Raw genomic sequence first — 17,358 nt, forward strand, 5'->3', positions numbered from 1 at the left:
CTGTAGATCCAATCCACAGGCACACCTACAAACACACTGATAACTGTTCTTTATTTAATTACAGATTCCAACAATATCATTTCTCTGTTGATTTCTTCTGATTTCCTCAAGATGGACAGTTTGGTAAGCATAACCGTCTACCTATCCACATACTTACCCGTCCACCTGCTTACCCTCACCTACATATCTACCTGTCTACCAACACACACGCACGCACACACCTCTACTTATATACCTACATACATGCATAATGGCTGCAACCCGATTTTGAGCAATGCCATCGCTTGACTATCTTTTATCTTCTACTTGCTTCAGTCATTCGACTGCGGCCATGCTGGGGCACCACCTTGAAAAACTGTTAGTCGAACGTATCAGTCCCAGTACTTATTTTTGTATTTAAGCCCAGTAATTATTTCATCAGTCTCTTTTGCTGAGCTACTAAGTTACGGATGCATAAACACACTAACACTGGTCATCAAGCTGTGGTTCAGGACAAACACAGACACAAAGACACACAGACACAAAGACACACACTCACACGCACACATACAGTTTTATATATATCTATTTATATATATATATATATAGGACAGGCTTCTTTTAGTTTCCATCTACCAAATCCACTCACAAGGCTTTGGTCGGCCTGAGGCTTATAGTAGAAGACACTTGCCCAAGGTGCCACGCAGTTGGACTGAACCCGAAACCATGTGGTTGGTAAGCAAGCTACTTACCACACAGCCACTCCTACGCCCAACCGGTTCCGTTTTGATTCTTGAGATGTTCTCTGTCTTCTGTTTCAGGTCCAGAAATGCATCTCCTATATCCATGACAACCTCTCAGACATCTTACGTGCTCCTAGTAACATGAACTGCATCAATGATAAATTAGTAACAAGGTTTGTTGATAACAATAATAATGGTCCTTTCTACTAGAGGCGCAAGGCCTGGAACTTTTTCGGTGGGTGGAGGTGCTAGCTGATTACATCACACTGCTCCCCCACCCCCTGCCTGGGCTTAAACTGGTACTTATTCTTATCAACTTGGAAAGAGTCAAAGGCGAAGTCGACTTTGGCGGCATTTGAACTCAAAAAATGAAAAGAGAGACAAAATGCCATTAAGCATTTTGTCAAGAATGCTAAGGATTCTGTTAGCTTGCTGCCTTTTTATATATCCTGCTGCTGCTACTACTACTACTACTACCTCCGCTGCTGTCACAACCACTGCTGCTGAGAGCAGAGTGGGTACCAAAGAAATTGAAAAATAACAGGATCTGGCAAAAGAGCAAATTTGTTATTAGTGATGGAAGCAACATTATATTAAAAAAACATTCTATGCATTTTAATTAACATGAATACACTGTAAGAGAGCCACACAACTGTGGTCATCAAGATGCTTTCTCAAGATGACTACTGCAGCTCTGTGGCTTTCTATAGTATATCCTCATTAAGTAAGATGTATAGCATGCTGTTTTGATATAACATTGCTTCTGTCACTGAGAATAAATTTTACCTAGCCTGTTGGCTATTTGTGACTTTAGCGATTTGTTAATCACTATCTTTTCTATACCAGTAGAGGCTAAATTTGTCTCAGCATGCTATTGCTAGTGGATTTTTTGTTATTGATGATGCTCAAAGAAGCAGAAATACGTATTTAGCAATTCTACTGTCACCGCTGGATAACTTTCATCTGCTTCTGATATTCTGTGCCTGTACATCTCTATGAGATGCTTTCCTAAGATAAACATTTCAGTTGTGTGCTTTGCCAGAGTATATCCACATTAAGCAAGATATACAGAATGCTAGAATAGTGCAAAGGTTTGGACTCACTTGGCTATTAAACCTCATAGCTTTCTACATAAAATGGCGTCTGTTTTTTAATGTTTCTCTCCCTTCTATATTGTAGGATCGCTGAGCTTTTTAACCACAATGAAATCGAGGAGATCAAAGACAAAAAAGATAAATTTAAAAGGTAAAAAATAATAAAAAGAAAACATAACATATTTGTTATGTATTTATTTGTTAATTCAGGAGCAGGTAATTCAGTTGACTAAATATTGTTGAATGAGAGAGATACACTATACGCACACACTGACACACAAATTAAGTAATCCGTTTGTCTGTCCCCTCTGTGTGTAGCCCCTTGTGGGCAATAAAGAAATAAGAAACGTTAGCACGCCGGGCGAAATGCTTAACGGTATTTCGTCTGCTGTTACGTTCTGAGTTCAAATTCCGCCGAGGTTGACTTTATCTTTCATCTTTTCAAGGTCAATTAAATAAGTACCAGTTACACGCTGGGGTTGATGTAATTGACTTAATCCCTTTGTTTATCCTCTCTATGTTTATCCCCCTGTGGGCAATAAAGAAACAAATATTTTGCTAAGGCATAGCTACACTAATAACCTGAAGTCAGATCTCAATATTCATGTTTCAGAATAAAGCATTAGTCAAGTACCGAGCATATTATGAAATTAAATAAATGACAAAGGAAGAGGAAATTATGCAATGAACGTCATTAGCTTACAACTGTTTCCGCTATAAGATGCAGTGTGCTCAGAGCTGGGTATTTGTGCATCCTCTTATAGCTTCCTCAGAGCTTCAAAAAGGAAGTGCAAGTTGACTCCCATAGTGTTAGTTCTGTTTATTCTCATTGAAGAGAGAGGCTCTCAGACAAACTGATATGTTTTTTTAATATTTTTTTTATTTTTAGCAAATTGTTTTCAAAAAAGATTGAAAGACTCTTTGATTCTTCTCCAAATTTGAAACCAAATCCCGATTCCCCAGGCAGTGGCGTTTACTTATTTAGGTGAGTGATTTTGTTTTACTGCATGCAAATGAAATATATCAAAGCAGCAGCAGCACCACTACCGCCACCGCCACCACTTATATTCAAGCTGGGCCCTGCACACACACTCAAATAAAGAATACTACGATTTCATTCTGGCTAATGGTGGAACCTCAAACCCTCAACTCATGCTGTTTTCTGCAAGTGCTTCACCCTTATTATTATTATCATTATTATTATTATTATTATTATTATCATCATTATTATTATTATCATTATCATTATTATTATTATGACCTACAAGCAGAATTGTCTGCTTGCTGGACAGAATGCTCAGTGGCACTTTATCCATCTTTATGTTCTGAGTTCAAATTCTGCTGAGGTCAACTTTGCCTTTCATCCTTTTGGGGTCGATGAAATAAGTACCAGTTACGCACTGGAGTCAATGATATCAACTCACCCCTTCCCCCCAAAATTGTTGATCTTGTACAAAAATTTGAAACCATTATATGTTTATCATTATTATTATCATTATTATTATCATTATTATTATCATTATTATTATTAATGTCATCAGGTGCTGCCATTGTCAGAAAATTCTTCTTCCAAAATATGCCCAGCGAATAAGATGTGCCCCAAGCAGGTAAAAATATTATTATTCATACTTTCCAAACATTTAAACATATGACCTTGTTGTTAAGTAAAATATACAACCACAACCCCTCTGCAATTGTATAGCTAAGTTCTCATAATCAGACTTTCTCCCCCTCTCTCTCACCTCTCTTTCCCCCTCTCTCTCACCTCTCTTTCCCCCGCTCTCTCTCACCTCTCTTTCCCCCTCTCTCTCACCTCTCTTTCACCCCTCTCTCTCTCTCTACTAAATGCTTCCATTGAACTTCCATTTAGTTTTAGTTAGTTTAAATTGCAGAGTTGTGTCCCTTGATCATTTAGGCATTAATATTTTTCATTGTCACAGCAGTAATTTTAATTAAATGTAGTATTCACTAGAATCTGACTTAATTATTTCTCAATAAATTTATTTGTCAACGTTAGCACACCCGATGAAATGCTTAGCGGTATTTCATCTGCCGTTATGTTCTGAGTTCAAATTCCGCTGAGTCAACTTTGCCCTTCATCCTTTTGGGGGTCGATAAATTAAGTACCAGTTACATACTGGCGTCAATCTAATTGACTGATCTCCCCCCTCCCCTAAAATTTCGGGCCTTATGCCTAGAGTAGAAAAGAATATATTTATTTGTCTTAAGGCAGTGAGCTGGCTGAATCGTTAGCATACTGGGCAAAACGTTTAGTGACATTTTGTCTGTCTTTACATTCTAAGTTCGAATCCTGAATAGGTCACCTTTGCCTTTCATCCTTTCAGGGTCAATAAGATAAGTACCAACTGATCACTGGGGTCATATAATCAACTTATATAATTTTTGGAGAGGTAGTATATTGACTACATCAACCCAGTGCTTAACTGGTACTTATTTCATCAACCCCCAAAAGAATGAAAGGCCAAGTCTACCTTGGTGAAATTTGAACTCAGAATGTGAAGATGGATGAAATGCCACTAAGCATTTTGCCTGGCACAGTTACAATTCTGCCAGCTCGCCACCCTTAAGTGTATATAGATAATGAAGTGGGCTGTAGGTAGCTAACGAAGTAGTTATATATGGTTATTAAGTAAGGTGTACATAGAGAGTGTATATAGTGAATTAAATACAGTGTATATAGTTAAGGAAATGAGCATATAAATTTAATGAAATGGGGTGTGGAAAGCGAAATTGTGATGGCACCTGTGTCCAGCATCGCCTTCCTGGCACTTGTAAAGACGTTCGAGCGAAATCGTTGCCAGTACCGCTGGACTGGCCTTCGTGCCAGTGGCACGTAAAAGCACCCACTACACTCTTGGAATGGTTGGCGTTAGGAAGGGCATCCAGCTGTAGAAACTCTGCCAAATCAGATTGAAGCCTGGTATAGCCATCTGGTTCACCAGTCCTCAGTCAAATCGTCCAACCCATGCTAGCATGGAAAGCGGACGTTAAACGACGATGATGATGATGATGGGGTGTGTATAATTAACGAAGTATGTTGTCTAATTAATGAAGTGGTGTTTATATATTTAATGAGGTAGGTGTATATAATTAATGGTCTGTTTAGAATTACTGCCTCAATGTGTTTGCTTGTTAATTAATTGATTTGTTAGTTAAGAAAATTAGTTTTTTTTTTTTTTTAATTTCATTTCAGGTTGTCTGTGAATGAAATTGGTGAACTTGTATATAACCATGATACCGACATGACCTTTGACATCAATGAGTTCATCCTAGCATTGAAGTCACAAATGGTGACCTGGCGAAATGTTTACTGGAAACTGTGGGGCTTGGTCAATTATCTCCACTGCACATGGTGCAACGAGATGTTTCCATGTGCTCACTTTGGTCACTGTCTTTATCATCCTGAGGAACCACAATTCCAGACTGCTGCCGGCAGGGATGGTGAAACTGTGTCTTCAAAGCTCGTCTCACCAATTGGACATTACCCTTGCTGCAACCAAACTGTGTGCAGATTTGACCCCGCAAACTTAAATCTGGTTTGTACAGGTATTTGATATCATAGCTAACAAAAGAATTGACGATCATCATCATCGTTTAACGTCCACTTTCCATGCTAGCATGGGTTGGACAATGACGACAATGATGATGATGATGATGATGATGATGGTTTCTGATCTTAACTGATTGGAAGTGTTGCTGCTTCAGTGGCCCATTAGGCTTGGGTGTTGAGAAGTAGTAATACAGCACATAGGTGGTGGTTTCAAATCTCTACCCAGAAATTACAAGAGATCTAGTTAAAGTTTTTGTAATAGGCGCAGGAGTGGCTGTGTGGTAAGTAGCTTGCTTACCAACGATATGGTTCCGGGTTCAGTCCCACTGCGTGGCACCTTGGGCAAGTGTCTTCTACTATAGCCTCGGGCCGACCAAAGCCTTGTGAGTGGATTTGGTAGACAGAAACTGAAAGAAGCCCATCGTATATATGTATATATATATATATGTGTGTGTGTGTGTGTGTGTGTGTGTGTGTGTGTCTGTGTTTGTCCCCTCCAACATCGCTTGACAACCGATGGTGGTGTGTTTATGTCCCCTTAACTTAGCAGTTCGGCAAAAGAAGACCGATAGAATAAGTATTAGGCTTACAAAGAATAAGTCCTAGGGTCGATTTACTCGACTAAAGGTGGTGCCCCAGCATGGCCACAGTCAAATGACTGAAACAAGTAAAAGAGTAAAATTTGAAATATAAGATGGTAGGATGTCAGTTAAGAGAGATTTAGCTGCTATTTCTAGCAAGTAAAGTGACTACATTAGAAAAACACTTGTTGGATCAGTTAATGTGAAAGAAAATGATACCAGTGAACCCTTTTCTCTTTTACCACCTATAAATGCAGGGTTGCCAAGCAAGGGACCACATTGTGAAACCCCTGGTAAACAAGGAGAACAGTACCAAGGACACCCCAGAAGAAACATGTAATTTATTCAAAGATTTGATCGCGCATCGGGACATCATTGGTATTCCTTATAACAACACGAATGACTTTTATTTGTAAGTTATATAAAATAATAAGTAAAATTCTCTCTTTCTCTCCCTCCCTCTCTCTCTCTCTGCTTGCGAAGACCTGTTGGGGCAAGTGAAAGCAAAATCGTGAGTGTGTATATATATATATATATATATAAAAACAAATAATAAATGAGTATATGCATATATACGTACAGGTGTGTGCATACCTACGTCTACCTGTATATATAGGTGCATATCTGGGTACAGGACATTGCAAACAAAACGTAGACAAGAAATAATAATAACCAGAGTACAGAAAACACACAGGCCACATAGAGAACATTTTCCTTCATCAGTTACCCCCGTTTTAACACCGGCGTTTCGAAGAGTTGGGCAGGACGCATCGTTAAAACGGCTCTTCCCATGGACTGCAAATTAAATTTGTATACACAAATTAAACCTGTGCCATTATATTTTCTGACGCTACTCTATCTCTTTCTCTTTCACTTTTTCCCCCTCTCGTTCTTCCTCTGTTACTACTATGTATCTCTCTTTACCCCTCTCATTCTTCCTTCTGTTACTACTATATCTCTTTCTTCCCCCCTCATACTTCCTTCTGTTACTACTATATTCCTCTCTTTCTCTCGTTGCTCACCTGTTCTTCTACTTCCTCCCTTTGTTTCTCCCTCTACCACTCTCTCTCTCTCTCCCTTACCCCTGCATGGTCACATGCTTCCGGTCAATAATCCTTTTCTTCCTTGGCTATCGCCGAGCAAACACGTGAACTTACTTCGTCCCCACTTTCAAGTTTGTGCCTCACAGCGTTCATATACACATAATTTTTCACGTCTGGCCGCATGGCCTTTTCCGTTTGTTTTCCTGTCTTGTTTTCTTTTCCGTTTGTTTTCCTGTCTTGTTTTCTTTTCCGTTTGTTTTCCTGTCTTGTTTTTTGTCCGCCACTATATTCCTCCATGGCACAGATTTAATTTGTTAATACAAATTTAATTTGTGGTCCATGGGAAGAGCCGTTTTAACGATGCGTCCTGCCCAACTCTTCGAAACGCTGTGTTAAAACAGGGGTAGCTGATGAAGGAAAATGTTCTCTACGTGGCTTGTGTGTTTTCTGTACTCTGGTTATTATTATTTCTTGTCTACGTTTTTTTTGCAATGTCCTGTACCCAGATATGCACCTATATATACAGGTAGACGTAGGTATGCACACACCTGTACGTATATATGCATATACTCATTTATTATTTGTTTTTACATGACCGAACGCCAGCGTCACCACTGTTGTAAGTATATATATGTATATATACTGTTGTGTCTGGGGAGAGTCATTTTCTTATTGTGCCTTAAAATTTAACACACTCACTGGTAGAATTTCCACTTATTTCTTATTTTTATTAAAAATTAAAAATTAAAAAAATTAAAAAATAAATAATAAGAAATAAGTGGAAATTTTAACGGTGAGTGTGTTAAATTTTAAGGCACGATAAGAAAATGACCCCCCCCCCCCCCCGACACAACAGAATATGCTTCAACACACGAAATCACATAAAAAATCTTGCAAACCAAATCCCAAAACGAAATATATATATAGATATAAATAAATAAAATACACACACATGCACTTAGATGCATATTCACAAATGCAATTACACATAGTTATACACACCACCATAAATATATACATACAATATTTAATTTTCTCTTCACCAGAAACAATGAAGTGGATGTGTTTTCAAATGAAAATAACTTCAAGCAGACCATTCCTACATTTAGTGGAACATTCCTGCAACCAAATGCCTCAGAAGATGACACAAAATCAGGGGTACGTTCTATATCTGTCTGTCTGTCTGTCTGATAATCCGTCAATCAACTTATATATACATATTTTGACTGCCTCCTGTTTCTCAATATATCATCATCATCATCATCGTTTAATGTCCGCTTTCCATGCTAGCATGGGTTGGACTGAGGACTGGTGATCCAGGAGGCGACACCAGGCTCCAATCTGATTTGGCAGAGTTTCTACAGCTGGATGCCCTTCCTAATGCCAACCACTCTGAGAGTGTAGTGGGTGCTTTTACATGCCACCGGCACGAAGGCCAGTCAGGCGGTACTGGCAATTTTAAAACAATAATAATAATAATGACGATGATGGGGTATAAAAAAATAAAATGATAAATGAAACAAATGGATTGTTTATATATATATATATATATATATATATATATATATATAGCTATGGCGGTACATATTCTAAAATTGGAACGATACAGACATTAGCATGGCCCCTGCACAAGGATGACAAGCGAATTCGTGAAGCATTCCATATTTTTTAGGCACAGGAGTGGCTGTGTGGTAAGTAGCTTGCTTACCAACGATATGGTTCCGGGTTCATTCCCACTGCGTGGCACCTTGGGCAAGTGTCTTCTACTATAGCCTCGGGTCGACCAAACCCTTGTGAGTGAATTTGGGAGACGGAAACTGTAGTGGTAGTGGTGATGAAGATGATGATTATGTATTGATGTCTGCCACCGTTGGGGTGACCTACACTTCTGGCTGTGTTGTCCTGGTAACTGGTATCTTTTTGTGTTACTGAACAGAAGCCAAGACCAGTCAGCAGACAAAGACAGCAGCAACCACAACAGCAGCAGCAGCTACAGCAAGCAGTGGAGAGGTGGGAGTCATCTGATCTGGAGGGCCCACAATACAGCCAGGATGAAAGTGAGGATGAGATTGGAGACAACGAAGTGATGAAAGGTGAGTAAAATGTGATGTAAGGTGTATTCGTTTTAACTGGTTTCAAATAAGTAAGGGTTGGATACTGGGGTCGATGCAATCAACTAGCCCCTTCCTCTGGCTTGCTGGCCTTGTGCCAAAATGTGAAACCAAAATCTTAGCTGAATGGTAAACAATGGGAAGGAACATCCATCCATCCATCCATCCAACTGAAAAACCAGCACCACTAAACTTTTACTACAACCATCACTGGTGCTGCTGCCACCACCACCACCACCACAATAGTTACTAATGATCAATTTTACTAACCAGGTTAGTAGCAATAGAAATGGTTCTGTATTTATTTTAAGATAAACTAGTTCACTGCTGCTTATGTGATATGAACTTTTTGACTTGCGGACCCCTTTATATTTCAGGCTTTACCTTAGGGAACCCCTTATAAACGCTTATGAAATTTATACATAAATATTTGCTTAAAATAGCATATATTTTTACATTTATTTATTTAACAGTGTTTAACAAATAGGTTTATTGTCAATTAAAAGATTTCGATTAAAAAACATATATAAAATCAAATTGTCCATAAAAAGTATTTGCTGTCCACGGACCCCCTGTGGTCTGCGGACCACAGTTTGAAAACCCCTGAGTTAAGAGACCAACATCTCTACCAATTCCAACTAACCACAATTTCTCTTTTATTTATCAAGCTACATCTGTGTTCTGTTATTCCAGCACCAAGAACTCATGTGAAGAAGAACCAGGTTAACCATACTCAAAAGCTTTTGTTTGATGCTCCAGAATTCCAGTAAGTTTATCGTTTGCTTTCTCTACTGATGAGGAATTATAAGAGTTAGAATAAGGAACGGGTGGAAGAAGTTCTGAGGAATGTTGTTAGTACAAGGGGGGTGCTGAAAAGTTCCTGGCTTTGAGTAAAAGAAAATACAGGAGGATCAGTTACTCTTTTACTCTTTTACTTGTTTGACTGCGGCCATGCTGGAGCACCGCCTTTAGTCGAGCAAATCGACCCCAGGACTTATTCTTTGGAAGCCTAGTACTTATTCTATCGGTCTTCTTTTGCCGAACCGCTAAGTTATGGGGACGTAAACACACCAACATCGGTTGTCAAGCGATATTAGGGGGGGCAAACACAAACACACATATATATATATACATATACATATATACGACGGGCTTCTTTCAGTTTCCGTCTACCAAATCCACTCACAAGGCTTTGGTCGGCTTTGGAATTTGAACTCAGAACATAAAGTCAGCATTTTATCCAGCATGCTAATGATTCTGCCAGCTCACCACAATTAATTGCTAGCAGTAATAATGAATCTTGTTTAATTCTTTATATTTTGGCAGACCGACTCAAAAGTCTCTGTGGAACACGCAGCGCTCTGTACGACACAACCAAGATGCTCAAAGACAGGAAGGTAATTATTTTTGCAAGTTATGAAAATAGCAAGACGCTATTTAAAATTCCCAGAATAACATTTTGACCTTGAACAGTGGTACTATTGTAGAACTGTCTTGTTTTTGAAGTGAAGAACTATTTTAGTAAAATGGCATTTTCAAAGAAAAGGAAGAGTCTGGGAAATGTAAGTGATATATATATATATGTGTGTGTGTGTGTGTGTGTGTGTGTGTGTGTGTATGAATGTATAGGTGTGTGTGTGTCACAGAAGTCTGGTGCAGGCTTTGGCCTGGCCAACTCTTGTGGTACCATCCCACCCATGCTAGCATGGGACACAGACAACGCCCGGTCTGGGAATTGAAACCGCGATCCTCTGACTGCGAGTCTGCTGCCCTAACCACTGGGCCATTGCGCCTCCACTCATATGGATGTTATACATGATTTCATATCCAACAGTTTTGTTTAATACATGGTGTAGTGCCTTTCATAGCACAGGAAGGTCTCAGGCAATTGCCATATCAACAAACGTCAATGTTTTTCCATTTTTTCTAACTGGGTTCAGAAAGTGTGAAGTTCATATATATAAAATTAAATTTTTAGAAAGTTGTTTATAACTGGATTACAAATTGTAGCAGTTAGTTTAGTTGGCTTTTAAAGGCATTGTGATGTGAAGGAAGAAAAAACAGAAGCAGAGGAAGAATTATGGTGGTCTTACCTGTCTATCTGTAAGGGGTCATTCATAACGTCCACGTGCTCTGTCTGCTGCCATACTGTCTGTCGATGTGGAAGGGGTCACTCACAACATCCATGTGCTCTGTCTGCATCTGTACACTGTCCACTGCCAACTGCCCTCTCATACCTCGCATGCTGACTGCGGCCCTTCCGGTGGGACCTGCAGCCCCCACTCCCTACAGGACTGGCACACTCTCTCACTTCTGGTCCTTCCCTCCGACACAGCCTGGCTCATAACACCACAGGCATCATAATTTGATAATTCAGAGGTAAAGAGGTCAATTTCTGTTGATCAATTATTTCATTTTTGTGTGGGACTTGCTGAGTTGGGTACTTGCAAAAATTGGGAACTTGGTGAGTTGGGAACTTGCAAAAATTGGGAACTTGCTGAGTTGGGTAGTTGCCAAAATTGGGAACTTGCTGAGTTGGGTAGTTGCCAAAATTGGGAACTTACTGAGTTGGGAACTTGCTGAGTTGGGTAGTTGCCAAAATTGAGAACTTGCTGAGTTAGGTACTTGCAAAAATTGGGAACTTGGTGAGTTGGGAACTTGCAAAAATTGGGAACTTGGTGAGTTGGGAACTTGCAAAAATTGGGAACTTGCTGAGTTGGGTAGTTGCCAAAATTGGGAACTTGCTGAGTTGGGTACTTGCAAAAATTGGGAACTTGGTGAGTTAGGTACTCACAAAAATTGGGAACTTGGTGAGTTGTGGCACTTGTTGAAATGGTAGTTGTTGGGTTTTTAGTTACTGAATTGCGGTGCTCCCAATATAAATATGCGTGTGTGTGTGTGTGTGTGTGTGTGTGTGTGTGTATGTATCTATGGTTGTAGAAATATTTGTTGAGTGTTGTTTTTTTTGTTTTGCAGATCAAAGGCGGATGAAGGAGATGATAATGTATTTGACAAAACTGAGATTGGACACAGAGAAAGTCGAGAAACCAAAGAAAGAGGTTACAAGCCTATTTTTATTGCTACACTTGTCTGTCATCACCATTATTTTGTCCATTGTCTGTCATCACCATTAACAATGTCATTGTTATTATCATCATCATCATCATCATCACTACTATCATTATTTTGCCATTCATTGTCATTGTGATCACCATCACACTCATTAGCAGGAGCCAATGAAAGAACCTCTATGTGGTCGTTCGATCTGCTAGAAATAGCAGCGAAATTTTCCTCAATCAACTCACTACCATCTTTTAAAAAAAAAAAAGGAGCAGCAACATATTGGATAATGGGGCCTTCATACACAAGGTGCATCCCAGAATTTTAAAGACTTTTTTTTTCAGGGGAGACATTTATTAATTTCAAAGAAGTATAAAACTCTGGCCTCCTTCAAAATAGAATTCTCTGTCTTCAATGCATTTGTTCTTGTGCTCCAACCATTTTGTTGAGGCCCCATGAAAGTCCTCCAAAGTGAAGGTGCCCAGGAATCTTGTCGCAGCCTCAATGTCTTCAAAACAACAATCCCTTCAGCTTGGGGAACAATCAAAAGTCACAAAATGCAAGGCCTGAACTGTGAGGAGGGTGAGGGGCCGTTTTGATGCCCATCTCTGTTCAAAGTACTGTTACAGCTGTCTTTTTCAATCCGGAATGAGAAAGTTGGCAGGTCAGCTTATTAGATATGTAATAATAATATATCAAAATTTCAATAATCTAGGACAGACATAATTGCTTCTCGTAAAAAATATCTCAAAAATTCTGGAATGCACTTCACATTTCCTGAAAATATGATTGGATGGTCATGTCTATAGCACATTTGATCATAGGACTGACTGCTCAATCCAGGCTTACTTGGGGCTAAAAGCATCAACAACAATACAACTCTCATTATCAATATCATTGGCACAAGTGCCAGTGGCACATGAAAAGACATTCGAACGGGATCGTTGCCAGTGCCGATGGACTGGCTCCTGTGCAGGTGGCATGTAAAATACACCATTTCGAGCGTGGCCGTTGCCAGTACCCGCCTGACTGGTCCCCGTGCCAGTGGCACATAAAAGCACCCACTACACTCTCGGAGTGGTTGGCGTTAGGAAGGGCATCCAGCTGTAGAAACTCTGCCAAATCAGATTGGAGCCTGGTGTTGCCATCCGGTTTCACCAGTCCTCAGTCAAATCGTCCAACCCATGCCAGCACGGAAAGCGGACGTTAAACGATGATGATGATGATGATGATGATGATGATGATGATGATGATTGCTAATGTGGCAAGCTGGCTGAATCATTAGGGTACAGGACAAAATGCTTAGCAGTAGTATTTCATCTGTCTTTACATTCTGAGTTCAAATTCCACCAACATCACCTTTGACTATGTGCACTGGGGCGGATATAATTGACTTAGCCCTCCTCCAAACTTGCTGGTCTTGTGGTAAAATTTGAAACTAATATTATTATGATTGCTATCAAAAACCTCCCACCACCACTACCACTGCAGTCTGTGACAGTGTTGCTATACACATGCACATAGACAAGCCACAATCAAAGAAGTGAGAATGCTTAAAACATTTATAATGTAGATAGATCTACAGTTATTCATTTGAAAGTCTTAGCTGTGGAGATTACAAGAGTTTCATGTATTCTAATTAAGCTGTATTGGATACAAGCATATACTGCTTAAATAATTAACACTCTGGTGTTTAAACTGGTGATATCAGGCCAAAATACTCTACCTTATTTTATGTTCAAACCAGTCAGACCTCTCACACCTATCCTACAACGTCATTCTAAAAATAAACAATTGTGTAATCAAAATCTTGAAGCTATGAGATAATACATGATTAATTCAAAAGAAGGTGAATAAATAAGCGTCACATTTGACAGAGTAATCTGAATGCTAAAGGATTAAAATTGAAAACTCAAACAAGTGAACCAAGAATGTTAATCATCATCATCCTCATCATCGTTGTTTAACATCCGTTTTCCATGCTGGCATGGGTTGGACGGTTTGACTGAGGTCTGAAGAGCCAGCAGCTGCACCAGGCTCCAATCTCTGATCTGGCAATATTTCTACAGCTGGATGCCCTTCCGAATGCCAACCACTCCGAGAGTGTAGTGGATGCTTTTTATGTGCCACCAGCACAGGAGCCAGTCAGGTGGGCCTGGCAATGATGATCATATTTGGATGGTGCTTTTTACGCGCCACCAGCACAGGAGCCAGTCAGCGAGTACTGGCATTGGTCATGATCGATTAGTGCTTTTTATGTGCCACCAGCATGGGAGCCAGTCAGGCAGACCTGGCATCGATCATGTTTGGATGGTGCGTTTTACATGCCACCGGCACGGCAGCCACTCTGGGGGTACTGGCATTGATCACGTTCAGTTGGTGCTTTTTACATACCACTGGCATGGGAGCCAGTCAGGTGGACCTGGCATCGACCATGTTTGGATGGTGCTTTTCAATTAAAAACAAATTAAGTTTCTCGTTATTATTTCTCTACTTTTAGTATCCAGCAGGCAGCTTCAGCCGAATTGAAGGCCAATGGAGAAATCACATATTACCAAACATGAAGAATTTAAACCAGCCTTTTGCAAGGTGAGTTGTTCTGATTAGATGGGATTCCTTTAATTTCCTTTCATTTCATACTTGATAGAGAGATAACTATGAAATCACATGGCCTAGTGGTTAGGGTGTCATGCTCACAATAGCTAGGTGAAGGGTTCATTCTCAGATGGAGCATGGCTCTGCATTTTTGTGCAAGACACTTAGTTTTTGCATTGATCTGGTACATTCAGTTTAATTTGAGTATATCAGTGAAACCGGGTGGTTAACTGTGGAATGGACTGGCATCCCAATCAGGGTAGAGTCTTGCACTTGCTGTGTGAAAGACTTGAAAATCCAGATATGCTCTAGTCCCATGAATTCAAGGCAGACTGAAAAAAGGAGTTAGGTCATCCTCATCACCATCTTCAGCATCACACTGCAGCCTTACAACACATCACAACTGAAAATCCATAATAAAGAGAATGAATGGGAGAAAGAGAGCCTGCCATATGTCGACCCAATAGAGGGACCAGCTATCCGAGTTGATAGTACCAGAGTAGATAAAGCAATTAAGAGTATGAAGACCGGGAAAGCCCCCGGCCCATCAGGAATCACTGCAGAGATGCTCAAAATATCTGGCAGTGTTGGCTATAGCCTAGTCACCCGTATTACGAACCAGGTGATACACGAAGGAGTCATACCCAATGACTGGTGTAGCAGCATCATAGTCAACTGCTACAAAGGTAAAGGGGACGCTTTAGATACAAATAATTACAGAGGCATCAAGCTGTTAGATCAGGTTATGAAAGTTACAGAGAGGGTCATAGCCCAACTAATTAGGGAGCGAATCAATTTAGATGAGATGCAGTTTGGGTTCGTGCCAGGTAAAAGCACTACTGATGCCTTATTTCTAGTGAGACAGTTGCAGGAGAAATACCTAGCTAAGGATAAACCTCTGTACCTGGCTTTCGTTGACATGGAGAAAGCCTTTGACAGGGTCCCCCGATCCCTTATCTGGTGGTCAATGAGGAAACTTGGGATAGAAGAATGGTTAGTGAGAGCTGTGCGAGCCATGTACAGAGATGCTGCCAGTAAGGTGAGGGTTGGAAATGAGTACAGCAATGAATTCCGGGTAGAGGTAGGGGTCCACCAAGGTTCCGTCCTCAGCCCCCTATTATTTACCATAGTCCTCCAGGCAATCACAGAGGAGTTCAAGACAGGTTGCCCCTGGGAGCTCCTCTATGCTGATGACCTTGCCCTAATTGCGGAGTCACTATCAGAACTAGGAGAAGTTTCAGGTGTGGAAGCAAGGTCTAGAATTGAAGGGCCTTAGAGTCAACCTAGCTAAAACCAAAATCCTAATAAGTAGGAAGGTAGATAAAACACAAACCCCTTCAGGTAGATGGCCCTGCTCAGTATGTAGAAAAGGAGTAGGTAGTAACTCTATAAGATGTACCCGGTGCAAGCTATGGACACATAAGAGGTGCAGCAACATCAAAGGCAGGTTAACTAGCAAGCTAGTTTTTGTTTGTGGCAGATGTTCAGGTGCAATAAAGACTGCAAACAAACAGGAAACAACTTCTATCTCATTCCAGGGTGAAAAACTAGAGGTAGTCGATAGCTTCCGCTATCTGGGCGACCAAGTTAGTAGTGGGGGTGGGTGCGCTGAAAGTGTAGCTGCTAGAATAAGAATAGCCTGGGCAAAGTTTAGAGAGCTCTTACCCCTGCTGGCGACAAAGGGACTCTCACTCAGAGTAAAAGGCAGACTGTATGACGCATGCGTACGAACAACCATGCTACATGGCAGTGAAACATGGGCTGTAACTGCTGAGGACATACGTAAGCTCGCAAGGAATGAAGCCAGTATGCTCCGTTGGATGTGTAATGTCAATGTGAATACCCGTCAGAGTGTAAGTATCTTGAGAGAAAAGCTGAACATTAGAAGCATCAGTTGTGGCGTGCAAGAGAGACGATTGCGCTGGTATGGACATGTGGTGAGAATGGAGGAGGATAGCTGCGTGAAAAAGTGCCACACCCTAACAGTTGAGGGAACCCGTGGAAGAGGTAGGCCCAGGAAGACCTGGGCTGAGGTGGTGAGGCAAGACCTTCGTACATTGGGCCTCACCGAGGCGATGACTACGGACCGAGACCTTTGGAAATGTGCTGTGCGTGAGAAGACCCGGCAAGCCAAGTAAGATCGTTGCCATTGCCCCTGGACTGGTTCTTGTGCGGGTGGCACATGAGATGCACCATTTTGAGCGTGGCCGCTGCCAGTACCGCCTGACTGGCTCCTGTAGGATTTTCGAGCGAGATCGTTGCCAGTGCCCCTGGACTGGCTTGTGCGGGTGGCACATAAAAGACACCATTTCGAGCGTGGCCGTTTTCGTGCGGGTGACACATAAAAGCACCCACTACACTCTCTGAGTGGTTGGCGTTAGGAAGGGCATTCAGCTGTAGAAACTCTGCCAAATCAGACTGGAGCCTGGTGTTGCCATCCGGTTTCACCAGTCCTCAGTCAAATCGTCCAACCCATGCTAGCATGGAAGGCGGACGTTAAACGATGATGATGATGATGATGATGTATGCAGTCATTTAACGTCCGCTGTCCATGCTGGCATGAGTCGGAGGAGTTGACCAG

General features: G+C 41.0%; 1 protein-coding gene and 1 pseudogene across 5 annotated transcripts in view; both read left to right on the forward strand.

The window, feature by feature from the left end:
• The window catches only part of LOC106877588 (SANT and BTB domain regulator of class switch recombination), a 40,572-nt gene that overhangs the window by 21,288 nt on the left and 1,926 nt on the right, over positions 1-17,358 (forward strand). For all 5 annotated transcript variants that reach the window (XM_089340986.1, XM_089340985.1, XM_089340983.1 and 2 more), the window contains exons 8-20: positions 65-123; positions 801-895; positions 1,902-1,967; positions 2,706-2,801; positions 3,358-3,423; positions 5,031-5,373; positions 6,226-6,380; positions 8,058-8,169; positions 8,948-9,104; positions 9,816-9,888; positions 10,449-10,519; positions 12,099-12,181; positions 14,683-14,771. In XM_089340986.1, the coding sequence (XP_089197112.1) occupies positions 65-123; positions 801-895; positions 1,902-1,967; positions 2,706-2,801; positions 3,358-3,423; positions 5,031-5,373; positions 6,226-6,380; positions 8,058-8,169; positions 8,948-9,104; positions 9,816-9,888; positions 10,449-10,519; positions 12,099-12,181; positions 14,683-14,771 (1,465 nt within the window). The remainder of the gene's footprint in view (positions 1-64; positions 124-800; positions 896-1,901; positions 1,968-2,705; positions 2,802-3,357; positions 3,424-5,030; positions 5,374-6,225; positions 6,381-8,057; positions 8,170-8,947; positions 9,105-9,815; positions 9,889-10,448; positions 10,520-12,098; positions 12,182-14,682; positions 14,772-17,358) is intronic.
• LOC128250852 (U6 spliceosomal RNA) lies at positions 8,580-8,680 on the forward strand (annotated as a pseudogene).

The sequence above is a fragment of the Octopus bimaculoides genome, chromosome 24, assembly GCF_046866305.1.
Source record: "Octopus bimaculoides isolate indiv1 chromosome 24, ASM4686630v1, whole genome shotgun sequence".
In the NCBI taxonomy this organism is placed as follows: domain Eukaryota; kingdom Metazoa; phylum Mollusca; class Cephalopoda; order Octopoda; family Octopodidae; genus Octopus; species Octopus bimaculoides.